Source organism: Scyliorhinus canicula, chromosome 5 (genome assembly GCF_902713615.1).
Source record: "Scyliorhinus canicula chromosome 5, sScyCan1.1, whole genome shotgun sequence".
Lineage (NCBI taxonomy): Eukaryota > Metazoa > Chordata > Chondrichthyes > Carcharhiniformes > Scyliorhinidae > Scyliorhinus > Scyliorhinus canicula.
Window position 1 is genome coordinate 151,743,978 of NC_052150.1, and position 24,430 is coordinate 151,768,407.

At 45.3% G+C, this 24,430-nt stretch overlaps 1 protein-coding gene across 3 annotated transcripts in view; it reads right to left on the reverse strand.

Moving 5' to 3' along the window:
• Positions 1–1,514: 1,514 nt before the first annotated feature.
• tbc1d5 (TBC1 domain family, member 5) overlaps positions 1,515–24,430 on the reverse strand; it is a 604,945-nt gene continuing 582,029 nt past the window's right edge. For all 3 annotated transcript variants that reach the window (XM_038797832.1, XM_038797833.1, XM_038797834.1), the window contains 2 exons: positions 12,172–12,357; positions 1,515–1,841 (listed from right to left, as the gene is read on the reverse strand). In XM_038797832.1, coding sequence (XP_038653760.1) covers positions 1,515–1,841; positions 12,172–12,357 — 513 coding nt within the window. The remainder of the gene's footprint in view (positions 1,842–12,171; positions 12,358–24,430) is intronic.

Consider the following 24,430-nt stretch of genomic DNA (forward strand, 5'->3'; position numbering starts at 1 on the left):
ATATCTTACTTTATTATTAGAAATATCCACACCAGTTTCAGCCTTTGAAGCTACTGACAGAATTCAATTGTGTCCGAAGAAGCGGGCATGATCCTGGGGGTGGAAGTATCAGTTGTGAGTACCTGCAGCAGATTCTCGGCATCAAAAATGGTCCCCAGTTAATTAATCAGTGGGGAAGTGCCTGATCCGGGAATCCTGCCTGCCAGTATGTCAATTAGGCTCATGAATGAGCCACTTAACACCAATTACCACTGATCCCACCGGAATTTGTTGGCTCAGGGATTAAACGGGGCTCATATGGCTTGGCTTTACCTCCCAAAGGCCACGCAAAAAACCCTATTGTGTTGGCTTGCGTCCTTGTCAGGGGAGGCCCCTCATTCACTGGTAGTCAGAGCCTCAGGGGATGGAGGCACTGAAAGCTAGCCCCTGCCTTTCCCTTCGACTTCCCACCAGTAAACCCTCCCTACGAGCCCCATTCAGCCCCATACAGAAAACTCCCATTGCTGCCAGGTGAGATAGACACATTCTGCCTGACAGGTTTTTAATCAACATCGATATTCACAGCCTTCATATCAATATTTAGATTACAGGACATGTCAAGCAGGAAGTCCATTTAGTAAAATTAAACTCTGAAGTGTTAAAATGGTTACTAAGCAGTTAGAACTATTTGGGACAGAAGGTTAATGTCAGATGACCATATATCCTCACTTTTGAGGACAGGTCCTGGATGAGATAATGTATCGTCCCAGTAAATGTTCCTGAAGAGTCCCCCAGTTCATGAAATTCATCCCCGCATGAATACCCTAACTATTAAAGGCTGTGCCTGTTCAAATCAAGATTCATATGACATGAGCTACCCTGTGGTGATTAATATAGTGGGCAGGTCTGGGTTCTGATTGTTGGAAGGGTCATTAATCTCCTCTTTTTGACTGGTTGTAAGGGTGGGCAAGCTTTATGTACAGAGACTTTATGTACAGATCTCGCTCTGTGGCTGCAGTGCGCATTCTTGGAGTTCACCCTGCCCTAATCATTTCCTGAATACTTCGCAAGTTATGCAGTTTTCCTGAGAAATGGCTCAGGAGCCAAAATGTACAAGTATTGGGGTCCGCTGGTAACTACTACTGAAGAGTGGCTGGAATGGGATATCCTGGGAGCTGGATCAGAGAGCTGTCCATGGCCTGGGATTGTGTGGGTGAATGTCAAGCTTTATATTCCCAGACTTAATTTGGAATATATGGTCGCCTTAGGCATGAAGATAACTAATAACTGGCATGACTATGAGATGGACACCAAATGTAAATTCACATTATTTAACTATGATCCATCATTCAACTACAATCCAATACACATTATTAGGTCACAAGGACACACTGTAAGGAGCCTTATAAACTTTATATAATTTTCAGACTGAGAAAGGAGTGTTGCAGTTGTCAAGCAATCCATACAGAAATTTAATAGCGTGCAGATAATAGGTTTTCTACCAACATGGAGGCCAATGCTGACTGGAAACAAATTCAGATGTCCAGTGGGCTGACAATGGTGAAATCAGAATCCTTGCTGTTGCTACTGTCGTCATCTGGACTGGATTCGGAGTTGCTGGATGGTGACCCCAGAGCTCCACTGGTCAGAGGGTCAAAAAAAACTGGAGATTGTTGTGTTTGTTTTCTATTTGCTTCAGAGGAGTTAGGCACCTGTGCAATTTGATGTTTCTCTGATTCAGCTCCTGTCGTTTCCAATTTTACAGATGGGTGCTCATGCGCCAAGTCATCATCTTCTTTAGAAACTAAGATGTAGTCATCTGAACTTCTACCATCTGAATTCAGGGAAGTCAGTGACGTGACCTAGAAATAAATATGGCAACAGTTAAAGAATAGTGGATCACCAACTCCAAAAGCAAGGAGTTTACGGTGAACCTTAGTAAAAGGTCCGGAACAGAAATATATGAAGGATGTCAAGGCATGGAAGAGGGTGCAGAGAAGATTTGAGAATGGTTCCGGGATGAGGGACTTCAGATACAAGGATATATTGGAGAAGTTGTTCTTCTTGGGGAAGAGAAGGTTGAGAGGAGATTTGATAATGGTCTGGTGTGTAAGACAGGGAGAAACCTTTCCCATTGGATGAAGGGCTGAGAACCAGAAAACACAGATTTAAACTGATTTTTTATGCAATGATTGGTTCGGATTTGGAAAGCACTGCCTGACAGTGTGTTGGAGGCAGATTCAATAGTGGCTTTCAAAAGGAAAATAGTATCTGAAGGGAAAGGATTTGCAGGCCTAAGGGAAAAAGGCAGGGGAATGAGACTATCTCAGTGCCTCTCACAGAGAGTTAATAATAATAATCTTTATTAGTGTCACAAGTAGACTTACATTAACACTTCAATGAAGTTACTGTGAAAATCCCCTAGTCGCCACACTCCGTCGCCTGTTCGGGTACACAGAGGAAGAATTCAGAACGTCCAATTCACCTAACAAGCACGTCTTTCAGGACTTGTGGGAGGAAACTGGTGTGTCCGGAGGAAACCCACGCAGACACAGGGAGAACGTGCAGATTCCACACAGACAGTGACACAAGCCTGGAATCGAACCTGGGACCCTGGCACTTTGAAGCAACTGTGCTAATCATAGTGCTACCGTGCCGCCTTGTACATACACAATAGGCCAAATGACCTTCTTCAATGCTGTAACCATTACATAATTTTTAAAAAATCTTTTAAAAATTGAGAACATATTATTGATTAATCATATGTAATCTTTAAACTCAAAAAAATCAAAAATTAAATTGATGTACTAAGTTAAAAAAAATCAAAAATTCCAATTAAGGGGCAATTTAGTGTGGCCAATCCACGTACCCTGCACATCTTTGGGTTAGAACATAGAACATAGAACGATACAGCGCAGTACAGGCCCTTCGGCCCTCGATGTTGCACCGACATGGAAAAAAAACTAAAGGCCATCTAACCTACACTATGCCCTTATCATCCATATGCTTATCCAATAAACTTTTAAATGCCCTCAATGTTGCCGAATTCACTACTGTTGCAGGTAGGGCCTCACCACTCTTTGCGTAAAAAACCCACCAATGGTGGGTTATGGGGGTGAGACCCACACAGGCACAGGGAGAACGTGAATACTCCACACGGACAGTGACCCAGGGCCGGGAGCACTAAGTTGATGAACACGCCCAGCTGTTGAATTAATTTTCAAAATGTTACATCTGTATTTACACAACCTACATTCCAGACACCACATTAATACAAAATATTCCAGAAGTTACGTATTTCATAATCAGGCTGTGTTTTAGAAACTAAATGAATGCATATTCAAGCAGAATTCTAACTGGCCAGGTTTGAAGCCATCTTTGGTCATAAAGAGATGATGTAAAAAGTCCTTCAGTTTTTCTCTAACATCTCTTACGAACATTTTAAAATGAATCTCCTCGCCAAAGATCACAAAGAAATTTACTGCACAGTAGGAAGCCATTTGTCCAATAACATCTGTACTGGCTCACTGAAAGTGAGTCCTAATCCACTGCTCCTTTTCCATTGCCTGGTAAATTTTTCTTTCTAAATTAGTTCTCCATTTCCTTTATTATGGATGCTGCTGGACACGCGCAACAACCTTCTTTAAAAATATCTAATCTCCTGACCTCTTTCATTTCTTCTCATAATCTTCATTTTATGTCCCTCAGGTGAAAGAAAACCTGTTTTCTTGAATGAATATCCTAATTAAAGCCTCTTACTCTTGGTATTGTCGTAGTAAGTCACCTTTCTACCTTTTCCATGATCTTGACACCATTCCTAAAATAGGGCACTTTGGCACAACAATGCATATGATTTGGATAGGGTTAGTATTAGAATCATTGGGATGATTCTATGATCATAGGTTTAATGTTGTTTATTTAAATCCCAGGATTCCACATGCGACTTCTCTTGCTCACACCTTTATTCATGTTCTGCTGCCAATCTTAACTCTGAAATGCTGCTTCAGTGAGTGCATTGGCTTTTCATTTTTTTCTCAAAGAATCTTCTTACATTGTTTTGTATTAAATTTCATTCCTTCAATACGAGAAAAGATATTCCTTTGATGCAACAATATTGTTTATGAAAAATTGAGCAATGGTACATAACTTGTAAAATGACTGATTACCCATTTTTTAAAATCCTGCTTTTTAAAGCCATCTAATCTTACCAATTCCTGACCAATAGAGCAGGTGACTTAGTCTTTGGCCTGTGAGAAGATCACACCATTCACCAAGTAAGTTTCAGAGCATCAGAACATAATTCACCTATCAACTTCTCCACTACCTCCTTGTCGAGTCATTTACTTCTCTCCAGGTTGGCTCAGCTAAGAAGCGCCTTGCTTTCGTTAAATTTGGTATAATAATCTATTTGAAGTTAAGAAAGTTAAGTCGTTGATGCTAAAACTTTGAATACATTCAAGAGGCGGCTGGATATAGCACTTGGGGAGAATGGGATCAAAGGCTATGGGGAGAAAGCAGGATTAGGCTATTGAGTTTGATGATCAGCCATGATCGTGATGAATGGCGGAGCAGGCTCGAAGGGCCAAAAGTTCCTATCTTCTATGTATCTATGTAAAATCACATCAAGATACTGAGGCATTTAGTAAGATTCCCTTTTGTAACATATACTGTAATGCTTTTTTTTCTTTGGCCACTGCAAAATTTGCACCACTGGTTGAATTTTGACATATTTAATCAATTGGGTGAAGTATTCATGTCACAGAGGCTTCAGTTACATTCTAGGTGCGGATTTTTTTGAACGAGACTTGTTGTACATGTTAGTGTTTAGAGGTGTTATGCAGCATTCTAAACGCATCCAACGTCAAAGTTTTCCTTTACCAGCAGGATGGCGATGTGCTGTAAAGATGTTTGAAAGTTTAATATTTCTCCAAAATAAACGAAGCCATTCAACTCACCACGGCCTACTCGAGGGCGTTTGAGGATGCTGACCTTACAAGTGACATTCACATCCCAAGAGCATATAAAAATAGCTGACATCACTCTGAGGATATGCTAGCATATTGTTTATGTTACTGGACTTGGTTAATATTCCAAATCCCATTCAGGGAACTAATTAAATAATTCTGAAGTAAAAACGGCCCAAAATAATCATGGTTGTCACAAAAACCCATCTAGTTCACTAACATCTTTCAGGGAAGAAAGCTTTCCATCCATATCTAGTCTCCTCTTCTCAAAACATCTTTACACCCATATTTCTGGTCACCCACATGATTTGGTGTTCACTTTCCCAATCTTTTCCATTTGTGAATTACTTTCCCATTCTTTATGCTTAATGTGGTATATAAAGGTCTGTGTTACATATAATTCCATCCACTGCATCACTGATGAACACATTAAACAGGAAGGTCAGCAGAGGCAATTTTTCTTTGTTCCTTCTTAGAGAGAAAGAGAGTTTCACTGAGTCTCTTGGATCTTGGAGCAGGAGTACACATCTGGGAAAAAATCCAGGAATAAATTTGGAATGGCTACCTTTGTTACAGACATTGCTCTTAAGGTGGAAATGAAACAGAGATATGTGTTATCACCCCAGTTGAAAGTCCTACGAGTAAAAATCAGTGAATATCAGTGGTTGAGAGAAACGACCATTGAAATATAAGTTTCTATCACTGTCAAGACAACAGTTCCACAGCAAAGTGAGACAAACTAAGGAAAACTGCTAACGACTCCAGATCATGGAATCATGGTTCAGCCAACTGACATCGTTCCTGACAGACAGCAAGAACCAAAACAACAAAAGAGAAAATGCTGGAAAATCTCAGCAGGTCTGGCAGCATTTGTAGGGCGAGAAAAGAGCTAACGTTGCGAATCCGATGACACTTTGTCAAAACTTTGATTCAGATTCCAGCATCTGCAGTAATTTGCTTTTATTAAGAACCAAAACAATTCAGTTAATGATAAGCCACTGCACAGAGGCTGGGTCAAAAACCTGGAACTCTCTTCCAAACAGCACTGTGGATATATATCTACATGGTATGGACTATAACAGTTCATAAAGGTGGCTCACCACCTTCTCATGGGCAATTAGAAATAGGTAACAAATGTTGGGGGAAGCGGGTGACTCCAGGGTACAGGGGGGTGGGGGGGTGGGGGGGGTGACTCCGGGGTACTGGGGGGTGACTCCGGGGTACTGGGGGGTGACTCCGGGGTACTGGGGGGTGGGGGGTGACTACGGGGTACTGGGGGGTGGAGGTGACTCCAGGGTACTGGGGAGGGGGGTGACTCCGGGGTACTGGGGGGGGTGACTCCAGAGTACTGGGGGGGGGGGGTGACTCCAGGGTACTTGGGGGGGGGGGGGGTGACTCCAGGGTACTTGGGGGGGGGGGGGGGGGTGACCAGGGCACTGGGGGGGGGTTTGACACCAGGGTACTGGTGGGGTGACTCCAGGGTACTGGGGGGAGGGGGGTGACTCCAGGGTTCTTGGGGGGGGGGGGGGGGGGAGGTGACTCCAGGGTACTGGGGGGGGGGGGGTGACTCCAGGGTACTGGGGGGGTGACTCCAGGGTACTGGGGGGGGTGACTCCAGGGTACTGGGGGGGTGACTCCAGGGTACTGGGGGGGGGTGACTCCAGGGTACTGGGGGGGGGGGGGTAACTCCAGGGTACTGGGGGAGGGGGGTAACTCCAGGGTACTGGGGGGGGGGGGATGACTCCAGGGTACTGGGGGGGGGGGGTGACTCCAGGGTACTGGGGGAGGGGGGTAACTCCAGGGTACTGGGGGGGGGGGGTGACTCCAGGGGGGTGGGGGGTTGACTCAAGGTGATGAATAAACAAAGCCTGGTCCTTAAGAGACAAATGCTAACCATCAAGTCTTTCTCTTGATGATCTTGCTGTCATTGTTCCTGCTTGCAGGCAGGAGACAAGATGACATCAAAGGAGGCACCAGGCTCACCAAAGGCAAGAGCAGAACGGTAACGAGGTAGGAGTGCCAGCCCTTGCTACGCAAGCAGAGGATGGAACTCAGAGGCACCGCACTAGACTAGTGTCTGCAGACGGTGCCTAACATACCTGCAGATTTCAGAGGACCACTGTCACTGAAGACTACACATGTCCATAGAACTAGTTGGTCACCTCTGCTACCTTCTGCAGGATTTGACAACACGGGGACATGGAAGATATCAATAGCCTGTGTCGTTGAAAGTTACTGCAACACTCAATTTGTATACAAGTGGCTCCCCTCCAGGGCTCTATAGGTGATCTGTATGGGATTTCTCAGGAGTCCGCACACAGGTGCATCCAGGAGGTGACAGACGCAATCTTTGTGAGTGCACACAACTTTGTCCACTTTGACCAGGATCAGGCACACCAAGATTCCAGATCGACGGGCTTTGCACAAATCTCTGGTTTTCCACAGGTGCAGGGCTTTATTGACTGCACTCCTGTGGCACTCAGATCTCCACGGTATCAAGCAGTGAACCACAAGGGCTTCCATCCACTGAATGTTCAGCTGATCTGTGACTACACCAAACACATCCTGCAGACGTGTGCTCCATCCCAGGGAGTGTGCACAACTCCTAAATTCTGAGCCACTCCCAGATCCCTGACACGTTTCAGGGTCCACAGAGGTTGCAGGGTCGGTGCCTCGGGAACAAGTGCAATATATTGAGGGGGTGGCTGATGACGCCTGTGCGGAGGGCACAGATTGCAGCTGAGACAAGATACAACAAGGCTTGTGCTGCTACTTGCACTTTGGCGGAGCAGACCATAGGAATGCTGAAGGTGAGGTTCCAGTACCTGGACTGGTCTGTTGGAGCCCTGCAATACAATCTGCAGAGGATGGTCACGCATCGTGGTCGCTGAACACTGCACAACCTGGCTCTGCAATAGGGGAGGAACTGCCTGAGGACTGGGTTGGAGGAGTGGCATGTTTCCTCTAATGAGGAGGACTTCGAAGGGTATGAGGCTGAGGAGGTCCTTGAGGGGGAGGATATTGGCTGTGAGGCAATGGCGATGTTCAGACAAAACAACGAGTTTAGGACACGTTCATTGCCTCTAGCTTCATGGAGAGTGATGAGAACATCCAATGAGGACATCCGACTATCTCCACATCGCTTCTTTGGGCATTACTGTCCCGTCTGACTGATGGCAGCTCGCACTCTCTGTGATAAGGCTCCTGCATGCAGATACAGTGGATGCACACAGACCCTACATTACAGGAGAACAACGATGACTTGCAGTAGTGACAGTTCATCGATTCTCACAGAGTGTCTGTGAATGTCTGACTGATGGCAGCTCTCTTGTTCTCAGTGACTGCGGTCATATCATGGTGATGCAGCAGAGAAAGTTTCACTTTCCCTGATCTTACTGCATCCTTTGTAAACTGAACCCTTGAGTTTGATAGGATGGGGTTCAGCTGCATCTGAAAGGTGCAGAGTGCAAGGCGGCACAGGGTTAGCACTGTTTCCTCACAGCACCAGAGACTCAAGGCCAATTTCGGCCTCGGGTGTCTGTGTGGCGTCTGCACGCTCTCTCCGTGTCTGAGTGCGTTTTTCCCGGGTGCTCCGGTTTCCTCCCACAGTCCAAAGATGTTCAGATTAAGTGGATTGACCATGACAAAAGAAATTGCCCCATAGGGTCTAAAGATTGGGTGGGGTTGTGGGGATGGGGCGGGGGTGTGGGCCGAGGTGGTGTGCTCTTTCTGAGAGTTGGTGCAGACTCGATAAGCTGAATAGCCTCCTTCTATGGAAGCACACATTGACAATGACTAGAATGAGTGACGCTAGCCCTGTACATTGTGGGAGACATCCTCATTCCCTATGAGATACAGGCATGACTGACGTGTTCAGTCAGTGTGAACGGACAATATCAATGTTCTGGCAATCTTGCACAAATCACATGGAAGAATCCCTGAACTGAGCACCCTGCCTTTTCCTGGTGTGGTGTAGGAATCAGGTTTTCAGGTCGGGACTACAGGGACACAGCTCATCAGAAGAAAGAGCGATAGAAAGGGTGAAATTAGTGAAAGTTTATATGCAGAGGTGAATGCTATGTACAGGTGCCTGACACTAGCACCCACGCTGTGCAACTAGATCCCCTCAACTTTTCTAACCTTGCTGCTCCATCACGATGAATCCCCAACATCCACAGCAGAGGTGGAGTCAGCCTTCTGTCTGCACGCCCTGTTGTCTGTGATGACCTTGGTGGGCGTCCTGTAGAGGGCCGAGCCCTGGGGGGGCCAGGCATGCTTTTGGGTCCCGCTGTATGGCCTGTGGATCTGGAGCTAAAGTGGTCACAAGTAGAGGGGATTTGGATGGGCAGGGCACTCCTGGAGTCACCTGGATGGATGGCCCCAGCTGATCCTCGCCCTATGGGTGCCTTCCTCCTTGGGATAGATAGGCAGCTGGAATGAGCTCGAGAAGCCCCACTGTCCTCTGTTGTTGGCACCAACAGATCCCTGCAAGTGCCTGCACCATGGAATGCATGTCCTGCAGTAGTACAGGACAAAGTTCTTGCGCCAAGGTCTCCATGGCAGCCACCACCCTCACCGTGTTGACCTTGTTGTGTCAGCCCAAGCATCTCAGACAGAAGACGGATGGATTCCTCCATTCTGTCTCTCAATCTGAGGAGTATAGCTGACATCCCTTCCTGATTTTTCCGACTTTGGAGCTCCAGCAATGGAAGCATGACCAAGTCCAGAGGCTCGTCACCTGACTGGGATCCAGCAGATTCCTGGCCTCCAGCAATCCTCCCAGTGAGGTCACCCTATGGCTTTGAGAGTGTGATGTGCCTCACCAGATTGTGACTCTGAGGTTTCTCTAAAACTAAGTCCCACCAAGACGTGTGTCTCTGTGCTGGTGGCAGGTGTGGGTGAACGCTGTGACTGTTCTATTTCGGGGTCCATGAATCCCTCTGTGCTGCTGAAATCGAGGACCTGGCGGGACTCCCTGGGCTGCTTCCCAGATGTGCTTGTGAAAGAAAGGAGCATTCATTAGTGCATGGCAAGGGCTTGAGAAACAGGAGACGTGACTCACAGCATTGTTGAAAGATGGATGTTGCAATGATGGATCATTACTTGTTTTTTTTGCCACCGACCTCACCATCAGCACAGGAGCGGACAATGTCCTCCCGTCCAGCTGGATGGTTCTGACCCTGAAGTCCGTGAACATCGTCTGCTCTGGTTTCATTCCACCCATCTAGGATCTGTCCCCCTTGTTGTGAGCCAGCATCTCATGTATGAGAACAGATGGAGAGAGTGTAAGCAAGGCTCTTGCCAGGGCAGATGATAAGAATGCCTGGCATGTGTATATGGTAAGTGGGAGCAACAAAGTGATGAGGACATGGCCTGTAGGGGAGATAAATATGTGGTGTGGGAGAGCGAGTGGTGGTTTCCTTTGAGCTAGTAGTGAGCAAGATCCTTGTGATGGGTGTGTGAATGTGCAAGTTGAAAGTGATGAGTGACTTACCCTGGAAGAATGGAGATGATCTTTGATCCTCAACCTGCACTGTATCGCTGTCCTCTTCTGCAGGGTGTTAGTACTGACCACCATTGTCACCTTGCTGGCTGGTTTTCTTCCTCAGAGCAGGTACAGCATACCACTGCGGATCTCTACAGCATAGAGCAATCTCTCCAGGTGCCTGAAAATGTGGGATCTGATTTCTTGGCAGCCATCACTTCCTGGCAAACTGCGAAGTGTGGCTGCTCTGTCCTGGGACAGCCTTTAAATGTGTGCCCCCCCCCCCCCCCCCCCCCCCACAGTGGTTGCAGCACTAAGGTGATGGCGGGGCAGGCAAATCAGAGACTGCACTGCCAGTGATACAATGTAGAACATGTGCATGAAAATATTTGGTACTAAGTGCTGCATTATATGGTGGGAAAAGCCGCCATAACCATCTGCATGCTAAAAGCTGCTTCCCCCCCTCCACTATTGGCCTTTGTCGATTTCCGATTACATCTCACCCAGGGCTCTGAAGAGGAAGACAAGAGGAGGACAACAAATTTTGAAGATGGACAGAAAGGCAAATGAGTGGGTTAGATTCAGAGTAGAAGTTCTGGAATCAAAACGGTTGCTAAGTACAGTTAGAGAAAGAAAGAGAGCCAAGTACGGATACTGGAAATGAAGACTCAATAGCCTTGTCCTGGCAATAATTGAAGGATAAAAGGAGGTTAAAAACAGAAGAGAAAGAAGAAAAATTGGATAGGTGGATAACATTGAGGGAAGACTGAGGGAGTTTTGAAGAAAGCCAGAGAAGATGCAAGAAGATGTCAACGGACCCACTAAGGCTATGGTGAAAACTAACAAACAAATTAGAATTTTTGCCTCACAAATATTTCCATAAACACTTCCCACTGTAAACAGCAAATTGGATGATATACCTTGCTGCATATACTTCACTAGCAATCAGTGTCTGTCTCTATTATCCTGAATCACAATGAAACTCTAGTCAGTGATTCTGGGTAGATGATTATGGATTACATGATGAAAGAGCTTGTATGATTTCTGCAAGGGTGAATAAGGACAACATTTTCAGATCTGTCCAATTTCAATGATAAATTTATAGTGAAAAGGGGAATTAAGAAAAATTATATTTTAACACTTATCAAAGGGAGAGTTAAAAGATGAGTTGAATCAAAGGATTATTTTTAATCCATGGGAGGGGATGGGGTTGCATATGCCTGCAATGTATTTGAGTCTCATTATTGAAATGAACACTAAAAGTCCTTACTAATGTTACATTAAAAATGTGAAATTGTTATTCATCCCTTTTCAACAATCCATTTATTAATGGATCAGCCGTTAGGATCTGACCTGCAATCTTTTCTAGAGAGCAGACCATTTTTTACAGTTTCCTTCCAGATAGATGCCATTAACTTCACTTCAGTGAAAAGCGTAACTATAGGTGCCTCTTTCACAGACAGCAATCAACGTGTACAGCTATCAGAAAAGCAGCAGGTTTCCTGCCATGTCTTTGAAAAACAAAGATGATCATTTTACTGTACACAAATGTTAAGCTATAAATAGTCTGGAATCCCTTTCAAGTATAATAACGAAAATTAAAATCTTTACTTCTGCCCAAAATAGGGTACATTATTTGCATTTTGAACACAGAGGTGAAGCTGAATTTATCTTTTAACATCCATACGTAGCACCTTCCAATGTTTAGTCATTTAGGTTAGGTAGACAGTTGAATGAATTTACCTCTGCTCTTTTCACAGTGGCCTGCATCTCCCTGTCAGCATTCCGCAACTTGTTGTTCTCACCTTCTGCGACTTCTCCTCGGCTATTGGAACAGTAATGGTTATCTGCTATTGTAATCTCTTCATTTTCCTCTGCCTCCAGCTGGCTCTGGTTAAATCGCAGAGATCCTTTCAGAATGTCTTTAATCTGTTTGTAATTAAGACAATAAATGGTAATTTTCTAAGAAAACAAAGCGAAGCAAGAATTCCAAAGCAAACAAGACTGTTTTGTCAATGCATTGAAACAAATGGAAATGGGTATTTGTTTGAATTAAAAACAAAATATGAATGACTTTGATTTTAAAAGATATATATACTTTTCTTTCCAAACCCAGAATACACCCCAACCTGATCCTTAACCGACACCCAGACTGACCCCCGAACCCCTTTCCCTCCCATAAGGAAAACAAAACCTTAGCAAACCCTTAACCCAACTAAGAAGACAAACCCCTTCCCCTCCCCCAACCGCTAATGATAACCAACTCCCTAAAAAAGATGAAAGGCTGCCACCTCGAGTAGAACTCTTCCACAACCCCCTTAATGCATACTTAATCTTCTCCAGGTGTATAAATGTCATCAAATCTCCCAACCAAGCCGAGGATTTAGGAGGCACTGGGGACCTCCATTCAAACAGAACTTGCTATTAGCGAGGCGAAGGCTAAGACATCCGTTTACGTCCCTGTATGCAGCCCGGCAGGTTGGACACTCCAAAGATGGCCACCAATCGGCACGGCTCCAATTGAATGGGTGGGGAAGGGGTTCGGGGGAGTTGGGCTGGGTGTAGTTTAAGGACAGGATCGGTTGGGGCTGTATTGTGAATGCCCAAAATCCCTGAAAACGTATCGAAAAAGGAGACGCAGAAGCTGACAAGCTTTGAAGAAAGACCAAAACATGCGATTTGCTGGTCCCCAAGAACACCAATCACACCAATCCTCCACCCCCGGGAAGAACCCACATTTACACGCCCTAGTCAGATGCACCCTGTGCACCACCTTAAACTAGATCAGACTTAAACTCACACACGAGGATGTGAAGTTGATCATAGAATTTACAGTGCAGAAGGAGACCATTTGGCTGCACCGACACTTGGAAAGAGCACCCCACTGAAGCCCACACCTCCACCCTATCCTCGCAAACCGGTAACCCCACTAACCTAAGGGCAATTTATCATGGTCAATCCACCTAACCAGCACATCTTTGGACTGAGGGAGGAAACCGGAGCACCCGGAGGAAACCCACGCAGACACGGGGAGAACGTGCAGACTCCTCACAGACAGTCTGTGCAGAGTCTCATTCCACATCCCACCCCCTTTCAGGACCAATCCCAGCCCTTCCTCCCACTTCCTCTTTACCTCCTCCAACGAAACTTGCTCCATCGCCATAAACCTCCGAGATAATACCCTCCCCTCGCTCACTCATGGCCAGGATCCTTTCCATAAGCGAGGGCGATGGCACCACAGGAAATGAAGGGAGTTCCTTGCGCAAAAAATCATGCACCTGCAAGCAGCCTAAATACATTCCCCCGCGTGGGGTGAAACTTCTCCAGTAGCTCGACTAGGCCGGTGAACCTACCCTCTACAAATCATATCTCTAAACCTCTCCAGCCCTCCCTTCCGCCCTGCCTTAAACAATGAGTCTAAGCCAGACAGCACAAATGTATGGTTTCTGCAGATCGGAACCAGAAAAGACATGGAACTCAGCTTATAATGCTGTATAAACTGATTCCAATTCAGCAAGGTAGCTATCGCCACCGGACTAGAAGAGAATCTATCTGGGGAAAGAGGAAGTGACATTGTAACCAGAGCCCTCAGACTAGACCCCTTGCACAAAATCGCCTCCATTTGTTCCCAAATAGATCCCGGATCTTCGAATCACCCACGCACCTTATCAATGTCTGTCCAGTCATAACATAGCAGATTGGGCAAAGCAATCTGCCTGTCCCTCTGCAAAAACGTCTTACAAACCCGAAGACTATTATCTGCCCAAACAAAAGTAGAAATGAACTTGTCAACCCTGTAAAAGAAAAAGTATTGGTAAGAAAGATTGGGAGAGCCTGGAACAAAAACAAAAACCTTGGGAGAATATTGACCTTCACTGTCTGTATCCTTCCCGCTAGGGTCAGGAGGGCATCCCACCTTTTCAAGTCAGCTTTCACCCTGTCCACCAGACCAGAAAAGTTGAGTGTATGAAGTGTGGCCCAATCATGGGCCACCCTGATACGAGTAAAAAAGGATAAGGACTCCGTGGAATGTGGGTCGTGCCGCCCTATTTCTCTACTTAATGTGGATGTCAAGATATTGGCTAGGGTATTAGCACTGTGGCTGGAACATGTCTTCCTCAGGTTTTCGGGGAAGATCAGACGGGTTTTGTTAAAGACCGGCAATTGTCGTCTAATGTGCGGCGTTTGCTAAATATGGTGCTTTCCCTGTTGGAGTGGCGCGATCCAGAGGTAACAATTGTATTCGATGCCAAAAAGGCATTCGATAAGGTAGAATGGGATATCTCATTGCAGTCTTGAAGAGGTTGGTGTTTAGGCCCAAGTTTGTGTCTTGGATACAACTGTTGTGCAAGGCCCCAAAAGCTAATATCTGCACCAATACCAGGAGCTCGAGGTACTTCCAATTAAATTGGGGAACGAGACAGGGGTGCCCTATGTCCCCCCTCTTGTTTGCATTGGTGACAGAGGCTTCAGGTAAGTGGAGAGGGATAATGAGGGCAGGGGTAGCGCATAGGACATCCTTGTACGCTGATGATCTTTTACTTTAAGTGACGATCCGATCCCCAATATGGGTGACATAATGGAACTGTTGAGGCACTTTGGCTCTTTTTTAAGATACAAGTTAAACTTGGAAAAGAGTGAGTGTTTTCCGGTTAAACCCTCCAGGGAAGAGAGTCGACCTAGGTGCTATCTTTTCACATGGTTGCTTCCAACTTTAGGTATCTGGGTGTCCAAGTGGCCTGGGATTGGACCTGTCTCCGTAAATTGAATTATACTAGCCTGATAGGTGGGGTCAAGATCGATCTGCAAGGCTGGGATAATCAGACAAAAGTTGGGGCTCTTGCGTTCAAACTTATTCAGATATTTACAAGTTTGCAAAATGGATTTTCTCAACATTCTCCATGGTGCCACCAGCCTCTCTAATGGAGAGGGTTCTTTCACTTGCAGGGTCAGCGAAAGGGCGCACTTCCGGTATTTATGGATGGACTATGTCGGAGAATTCAGTGACGGTGGAGAAGGTTAAGGCTCAGTGAGAGGAGGAGATAGGCCCATATCAGATGACGGGGTGTGAAAGGGGCTCTACGCAGGGTGAATTCCACACCCTCATCGGCGAGGCTTTGGTTTAATCCAACTCATGGTTTATAGGGCACACCTGACTAAGTCCAGAATGAGTCCCTTCTTTGCAGGGATAGAGGACAAGTGCTAGCTCTGCTCGAGAGGTCCAGCTAATGACCTGCACATGTTCTGGTCTTGCCCCAAGCTTGTGGGTTTCTTGGTCTCCCTCTTTAGCACCATGTCGGCGATTCTGAAAATTAAGCTGCAGTCCTGTCCCTTAGTGGCCATATTTGGGATGTCAGACTCGCAGGAGCTCTAGATGGGCACAGGGGCCGATGTCCTGACCTTCATCTCGCTGATTGCCTGGAGGCAAGTACTGCTGAGGTGGAGGTCTGTGTGCCCGTCCAGTGTCTCAGTGTGGAGATCTTTTTTTTTTATTTAAAAAAAATAAATTTAGAGTACCCAATTCATTTTTCCAATTAAGGGGCAATTTAGCATAGCCAATCCACCTAACCCACATCTTTGGGTTGTGGGGGCGAAACCCACTCAAACATGGGAAAATGTGCAAACTCCACATAGACAGTGACCCAGAGCCGGGATCGAACCTGGGACCTCGGCGCCGTGAGGCAGCAGGGCTAACCCACTGAGCCACCGTGCTGCCCTCTCAGTGTGGAGATCTGATGCCCTATACCTTCAGAAAGTCAGGTACAACATGAGGGGAATAATTGAGAGGTTTTACTGCAGTTGTCAGCCGTTTATTGTCTATTTCAAGGAATTGGTCACTGTCAGTTGTTAACGGGGGGGGGGGGGGGGTGTCTGGGCTGTGGGAGGGGTTAGTTTATGTTCTGGGGGATTTTGTGTGTTACTCTTTCTTTTTTTTGTATTATATAAAGTGAAACAGGTGAATAAAAAAAGAATAATAGTCTCTGCCCTTGAAAATTACCCGAAGTTGAGCCACGTATATCATACCAAACCTGACGTTGTTCTTGTAGAGCGCAGCCTTGGCCTTATTAAATGGTGCACATGTTCTCACCTGTCCTCTCCCAAGATCTAGGTATATCCTGATGCCATGACCCTCTCATCTGCAGTCCAGGTGGTCCTATACCCATCTCAGGACCGCTCCTTATCCCGGTATCGATGGAACCTGACTATAACTGCCCGAGGTGGCTCCCCTGATCTGGACTTCTGCCTCAGCAATCTATGTGCACGGTCCAACTCAGGAGGAGTCAAAAGACCCCCCCCCTCCTTGCCCACCAACTTTCCAAACATCTTCGACATGTAGTCTATGTGGAGTCTGTGTCTGTGGGCCCTCTGGGCTGTCCAGAAGCCCGATGATCCTTCAGTTTTGCTGTCTGGAGCGGTTCTCCAGATTGGCAAACTTGACCTTCAGTGCCCACTGTTCCTCAGCCAATGGAGAGTGCCGTCTCCACCTTTTGAATCGTCTCTTCGTGTACCTCAATCTCTCGGTCCAACTTCTCCAAGGTCGCTTAGATTGGGTCCAAAGCTTCCTCCATTGCTTTCTTTAGATCCTCGATCAACTCCTGTCGCTGCTTCCTAAATTCATCGATCAGGAAGCTAATTAACTTCTTGTTCGTTCATCGAGAGGCCCAGCCTCAGCAGAACCTGCCATGTTTTCCTCTGCTGGGGCTCCAAGAGCTCCAGATACTGTTGATATTCCCTTACCGGACTTCTGCTTAGAATTGCTTCTGCTGAATGAACGGGAATATCTTTTACTATTCCTGTTTCCTCAAACAAAAACTTCTACATTGGGTGGGTGGAAAGCACTGAAAGCCGAGTGGCCCGTCGGGAGTCACCGTGTGTGTGTCTGCTCAGCACAGCACTGCCCTAGATTCCAAAATTAAATGATGTGCAAATTGTTTGGTTATCACCAAATATTCAATCCATATCTTTAGCAAAGATGCATATCTGTTCTGACGCTAACTCTCCTTCCTGGTTGTTCAGTAAATGCGACAGTTTAGAATTTGAAATTATGCCGCCACAGAAGATTCTTATCTCTTATTGCAATTTACGTTAAAAAATACAGCTATTGAACTAAACTTAGCTTTACGGGGTTAAATGGCAGGTTTTCAGACTGGGTGTTTTGACCAGCATCTTGGAAACAATGAAAGGTAGTTTAATAATTCAGTGATTGTTCATGCTCCCACAACAACTCTATTTCATTTGAAGTCAGCAGAATAATTGCTTGTTGTGGATTTTGCTTTGGGGAGGATTTGGTGTGACTAAAAACTGATGCTGCAGTCAGGTTTGGATAACACCAAAGAAAACAGGAAAGTACAAGGAGAAACTGGGCCTTGGGATGTAGGACAGATCTTGCCCTAACCTGTTTATGTTGATGTCTATCCTCCATATGAGCAAAAGTCCAATGTTTTTTTGCTGAGGGTCATTCTGTTCAAGTTACACTGAGTGACATGTGTAGAAAAGGAAATTTCAGTGGTGGAAATTAGTAAAACAAAGTGCAAATGCTGCTCTGCATTTTTACCTCCTTGTGGAAAACCTGCTTTCCATTAAGTCTCACCTTAGTTTAACCAGTTCTATTTTATCCTGAGAGGGACTAAAAAGATAAGCGCGTGAAAGACGTTTCTGGTTCAGTTCACAAGGGGGTGCTAATATTATATCCTTGAGTTATAATATTGTACATATAGATATAGTGCAGTTTGTCAATTAATTTAACTCAAAGATGAGGAGGAATTTCTTCTCCCAGAGGGTAGTGAAACTGTGGAATTCTTTACTGCAGAGAGCTGTAGCGGCTGGGTCATTAAGTATGAACTTTACAGGGGCAGCACGGTGGCACAGTGGTTAGCATTGCTGCCTCACGGCGCCGAGGTCCCAGGTTCAATCCCGACTCTGGGTCACAGTCCGTGTGGAGTTTGCACATTCTCCCGTGTTTGCGTGGGTTTCCCCCCCACAACACAAAAGATGTGCAGGGTAGGTGGATTGACCACACTAAATTGCCCTTAATTGGGAAAAATTAATTGGGTACTCTAAATTTATATTAAAAAAGTATGAACTTTACCTGAATGATCATAGTATTTGGAATAAGGTAAATGAGTTGATGGCGCAAATCATCGTGAATGACTATGATTTAGTGGCCATTACTGAAACATGATTAAAGGATGGTCATGGCTGGGAGTTAAAATATCCATGGGTATCAAACTAGTCGGAAGGACAGAGTGGATGGTAAGGGATATGGTGTAGCTCTGTTATTTAAGGATGACATCCGGGCAGTAGTGAGGGATGACATCGGTGCTATGGAGGATATGGTTGAATCAATTTGGGTGGAAATCAGGAATAGTAAGGCGAAAAAGTCACTGATAGGAGTAGTCTATCGGCCACCAAAGGGTAACATTATGGTGGGGTGTGCAATAAACAAATAAATAACAGATGCATGTAGAAATGGTACAGCAGTTACCATGGGGGATTTTAATTTACATGTTGATTGGTTTAACCAGGTCGGTCAAGGCAGCCTTGAGGAGGAGTTTATAGAATGTATCAGCGAGTTTCCTAGAACAGTATGTAATGAAACCTACGAGGGAACAAGCGGTCCTAGATCTGGTCCTGTGTAATGAGACAGGATTGATTAATGATCTCATAGTTAGGGATCCTCTCGGAAGGAGCGATCACGATATGGTAGAATTAAAAATACAGATAGAGGGTGAGAAGATAAAATCAACCACTAGTGTTTTGTGCTGAAACAAAGCAGATTACAATGGGATGAGAGAAGAACTAGCTAAGGTAGACTGGGAGCAAAGACTTTATGGTGAAATGGTTGAGAAAGAGTGGAGAACCTTCCAAGCGGTTTTCCACAGTGCTCAGCAAAAGTTTATACCTACAAAAAGGAAGGACGGTAGAAAGAGGGAAAATCGACCGTGGAAATCTCGGGAAATAAGGAAGAGTATCAAATTGAAGGAAAAAGCATACAAAGTGGCAAAGATTAGTGGGAGACTAGAGGATTGGGAATCTTTAGGGGGCAACAGAAAGCTACTAAAAAAGCGATAAAGAAGAGTAAGATAGATTATGAGAGTAAACTTGCTCAGAATATAAAAAGATAGTTAAATTTTCGACAAATATATGAAACAAAAGAGTGGCTAAGGTAAATATTGGTCCTTTAGAGGATGAGAAGGGAGATTTAATAATGGGAGATGAGGAAATGGCTGAGGAGCTGAACAGGTTTTCTGGATCGGTCTTCGCAGTGGAAGACAAAAATAACATGTCAGTGACTGATAGAAATGAGGCTATGACAGGTGAGGACCTTGAGAGGATTGTTATTACTAAGGAGGTAGTGATGGGCAAGCTAATGGGACCCAAGGTAGACAAGTCTCCTGGCCCTGATGGAATGCATCCCAGAGTACTAAAAGAGATGGCTTGGAAAATTGCAAATGCGCTAGTGATAATTTACCAAAATTCACTAGACTCTGGGGTGGTCCCGGCGGATTGGAAATTAGCAAACGTGACACGACTGTTTAAAAAAAAGAAGTCGGCAAAAAGCGGGTAATTATAGGCCAGTTAGCTTAACTTCGGTAGTAGGGAATTTGCTGGAATCTATAATCAAGAAAGAAATAGCGAGGCATCTGGATGCATTTGTCCCATTGGACAGACGAAGCATGGGTTCATAAAGGGCAGGTCGTGCCTAACTAATTTAATGAAAATGAAAAAATGAAGTGAAAATCGCTTATTGTCACGAGTAGGCTTCAATGAAGTTACTGTGAAAAGCCCCTAGTCGCCACATTCCGGCGCCTGTCCGGGGAGGTTGGTACGGGAATCGAACTGTGCTGCTGGCCTGCTTGGTCTGCTTTAAAAGCCAGCGATTTAGCTGAGTGAGCTAAACCAGCCCCTTTTTTTTGAGGACATTACCAGTGCGGTAGACAACAGGGAGCCAATGGATGTGGTATATCTGGATTTCGAGAAAGCTTTTGACAAGGTGCCACACAAAATGTTGCTGTATAAGATAAAGATGCATGGCATTAAGGGTAAAGTAGTAGCATGGATAGAGGATTGGTTAGTTAATAGAAAGCAAAGAGTGGGGATTAATGGGTGTTTCTCTGGTTGGCAATCAGTAGCTAGTGGTGTCCCTCAGGGATCAGTGCCGGGCCCACAATTGTTCACAATTTACATAGATGATTTGTAGTTGGGGACCAAGGGCAATGAGTCCAAGTTTGTAGGCGACACTAAGATGAGTGGTAAAGCAAAAAGTGCAGAGGATGCTGGAAGTCCGCAGAGGGGTTTGGATAGTTTCAGTGAATGGGCTAGGGTCTTGGCAGATGGAAAACAATGTTGACAAATGTGAGGTTATCCATTTTGGTAGGAATAACAGCAAAAGGGATTATTATTTAAATGATAAAATGTTAAAACAGGTTGCTGTGCAAAGGGATCTGGATGCCCTGGTGCATGAGTCACAAAAAGTTGGTTTACAGGTGCAACAGGTGATTAAGAAGGCGAATGGAGTTTTGTTCTTCATTGCTAGAGGGATGGAGTTTAAGACTAGGGAGGTTATGCTGCAACTGTATACGATGTTAGTGAGGCCATACCAGGAGTATTGTCTTCAGTTTTGGTCTCCTTACCTGAGAAAGGACGTACTGGTGCTGGAGGATGTGCAGAGGAGATTCACTCGGTTAATCCCAAAGTTGAGGGGGTTGGATTACGAGGAAATATTGAGCAGACTGGGACTGTACTCGTTGGAATTTAGAAGGATGTGGGGTGATCTTATAGAAACATATAAAATTATGAAGGGACTAGATAGGATAGATTCGGACAGGTTGTTTCCACTGATGGGTGAATGCAGAACTAAGGGGCATAGCCTCAAAATAAGGGGAAGTAGATTTGGGACTGAATTTAGGAGGAACTTCATCACCCAAAGGGTTGTGAATATATGGAATTCCCTGCCCAGTGAAGCAGTTGAGGCTCCTTCATTAAATGTTTTCAAGATAAAGATAGATAGTTTTTTGAAGACTAAAGGAATAAAGGGTTATGGTGTTCGGGCGGGAAAGTGGAGCTGAGTCCACAAAAGATCAGCCATGATCTCATTGAATGGCGGAGCAGGCTCGAAGGGCCAGATGGGCTACTCCTGCTCCTTATGTTCGAAGAAGGCTGAGAGAGACAATTTTTTGATCATGAAGAGAATCTAGGGTTATGGAAATAAGTCGGGTAAGTAGATTGAGGATTATCATATCAGGTCAGTGATGATCTCACTGAACAGCAGGCGTGAAGAGCCGAATGGCAGACTTCTGTTCCTATGTCTTATGATGTTATTATTTCACAGGGTGTGGGTGTGACTGGCTGGACTGGCATTTATTGCCTATCCCTAATTGCTCCTGAGGTGTGGTTAGCCACTTTCGGGAACCTCTTAATTTCCATAGATGGTGCTAAGACTATTCAAGGAGGTAATAAAGGTACAGAACAAGTAAGTTGTATACAGCAGATCCAATGCATACAAGTAGATGTAGACCAGTAGCCAAGTTCCCTACAATCTTTCTCCTTTTATGCCACAAATAGGATTTGTCCAGAGTTGAAGTTTCACAAAACTAGAATACTTCGGCACCAATATGAATTGAGCATTGGGACAAACATTCCGTTTATTCTCCAATCAATGCTTTCAAGACATTCCTGGAGTCATGCTGAAGCTACAATACTGCTTGCAGGAGGGCACATAATCATGAACCACATGTATCCCATTGTTCAAACGTGAAATGCACGCGATCCATCGGCAAATCTGTTAAATCCCCGACATGTGAAATAAATTCTGCAACTTTTTCAGAAATTCCGATAACACTCCGAGACCATTTGCATTGCAATCCAACATGTTGAATACACCAACAGTTTTTTTTTAGAATTTACAGTGCTGAACGAGGCAATTCGGCCCATCGCGTCTGCATCAGCCCTTGGAAAGAGCACTGGACCCATGCCCACACCTCCACCCTATCCCCGTAACCCAGTAACACCACCTAACGTTTTGTGGACACTAAGGGCAATTTAGCATGGCCACTCCACCTAACCCGCACATCTTTGAAGTGTGGGAGGAAACCGGAGCACCCGGAGGAAACCCACACACACACGGGGAGGACGTGCAGTCTCTGCATGCCACCATGCTGCCCACCAGTTTGAAGAGAGGCTTAGAATGTTACTTACTCCTCTTTATATAGAGCCATATTAGTTTATAGCACTGAAATGAGCCATGAGCCCATTATGTCTCTGCCAGCTATTTAGTAGAGCAATAAACAGCTAAGCTGACACAGCCTTGCTCTTACCGCATATGGATGCACATTCATAGAATTGTAGAATACCTACAGTGGAGGAGACTCATGACAGAGTTGGATATCAAACCCACAATGGAAGGACTTAGCAAAGCTATTGACCTGCTTCCTTCAGATGCTGGCGCTATACTGCCTGATCTCATTAAGTGTAGGAAACCAGCATTCCTATAGCATGTGCACAAAGTTCTCTGTCTCTGTTAGGGGAAGGGGGCAATGCCCCAGGATATCCATGATGCAAAAGCTGTGACCCTGTACACGAAAAAGAATGACTGCAGGAATTGCAAATAAATTGAGGCATTCCCTGCTGAGCATTGTGGGATACGTATTTGCCCATTGCTCTTATTACACTGTAGATCTTGGATAAATGCATCCATCCTGAATGCCAATGTAGTTCCGAACTGGAAGAGCAGTGGTGGTTCATTTAAGGCTGCTGGATAAAATTGGCTGTCCACCAAAACTCTCAATCTCATTTCCTCTTTTCATGACAACATGATGGGTAAGGACAGCTATGGTGGTGCAACATTGGAACTCTCTGAGATCTGCAGTCGAGTCAAACAGGATTGTGTTCTGGCATTGACACTCTTTGGCACATTCATCTGCCAACACATCCATCCTTGTCATGTACTGTCTTCCTACGCTAATTGCAAAGCAAAAAGACTTTACCCAATTGGATGATGCTTGACTGTCATCCAAACAGTCTTTTTTTCCCCATTTTCCATATTTTTATATCTGATAAAGTGATATGTTGAAAGAAATTAACAAAAATGATTTTTTTAAAAATCCTATGATTTTTCTCCAGGGTTGCACACAGCACTGTCCTGGAGATAGATCTTCAATTCCTGGAGATTCCAGGCTAATTCTGGAGGGCTGACAATCCTAACTGGAACTGTCAGAAAGCTGGTCAGCCTTGCTCGCCTAAGATCCAAGACAAATGTGCACCAAGTCTTCATCAGAGAGTTGCTCTACACTGTCAATGCCACACTAACATTCCATATTGATAAAACACCTGCGGTGGCAAATGGTGACTCTCTCACACTTTGTAAAGCATTTGGGTTGAGCAACCGGAAGACAAATATAATGGTTCAGGGTAGCCATATCACCATACATCAGCATTGATCATGTGTGTGGCCATGTAAAATGGTCGCCTGAAAGGATGATGGGAATTGTGGTCAGGTTGGGACACAGACAAGACACAGCCTGTATGGATTGCAAACAACTCAGACTTGTGCAGAAACTTTCACCTGCTGGAGGCCACTCACAGGTCTCCCCAGGACAATGGGCTTCAGATTGAAACTTAACATTAGTAACAGACTCAGGTGTGCCTATTTGCCTTATTTGGGAGTACTTACGTGCCTTGGACAATAACAACTAGTACCCGCCCAGCTGTCAAGGTATCCACCCCTAATTGGCCAGAATCGATCAGGATGATTGAAATCCTATCGATCCATTGGATCCCTACCTGGGGCCTCCCAAAAAGAGAGCAAAAGATCGGAGGATAAGAAGAACTGCGCGACCAACATTCTGCCTCTTTTGGGACCGGCTTCTATGTACCAGCTGCAGCAAATCGACCTGCCAAGTTCAAGGACCCGCGACCTCCACCTGAAAGACGACACTCAGCTTAGGCGCACCAGACGACCTCCAGTCGCTACACGTGGGGATCCAGATAAAGGCTTTATCTA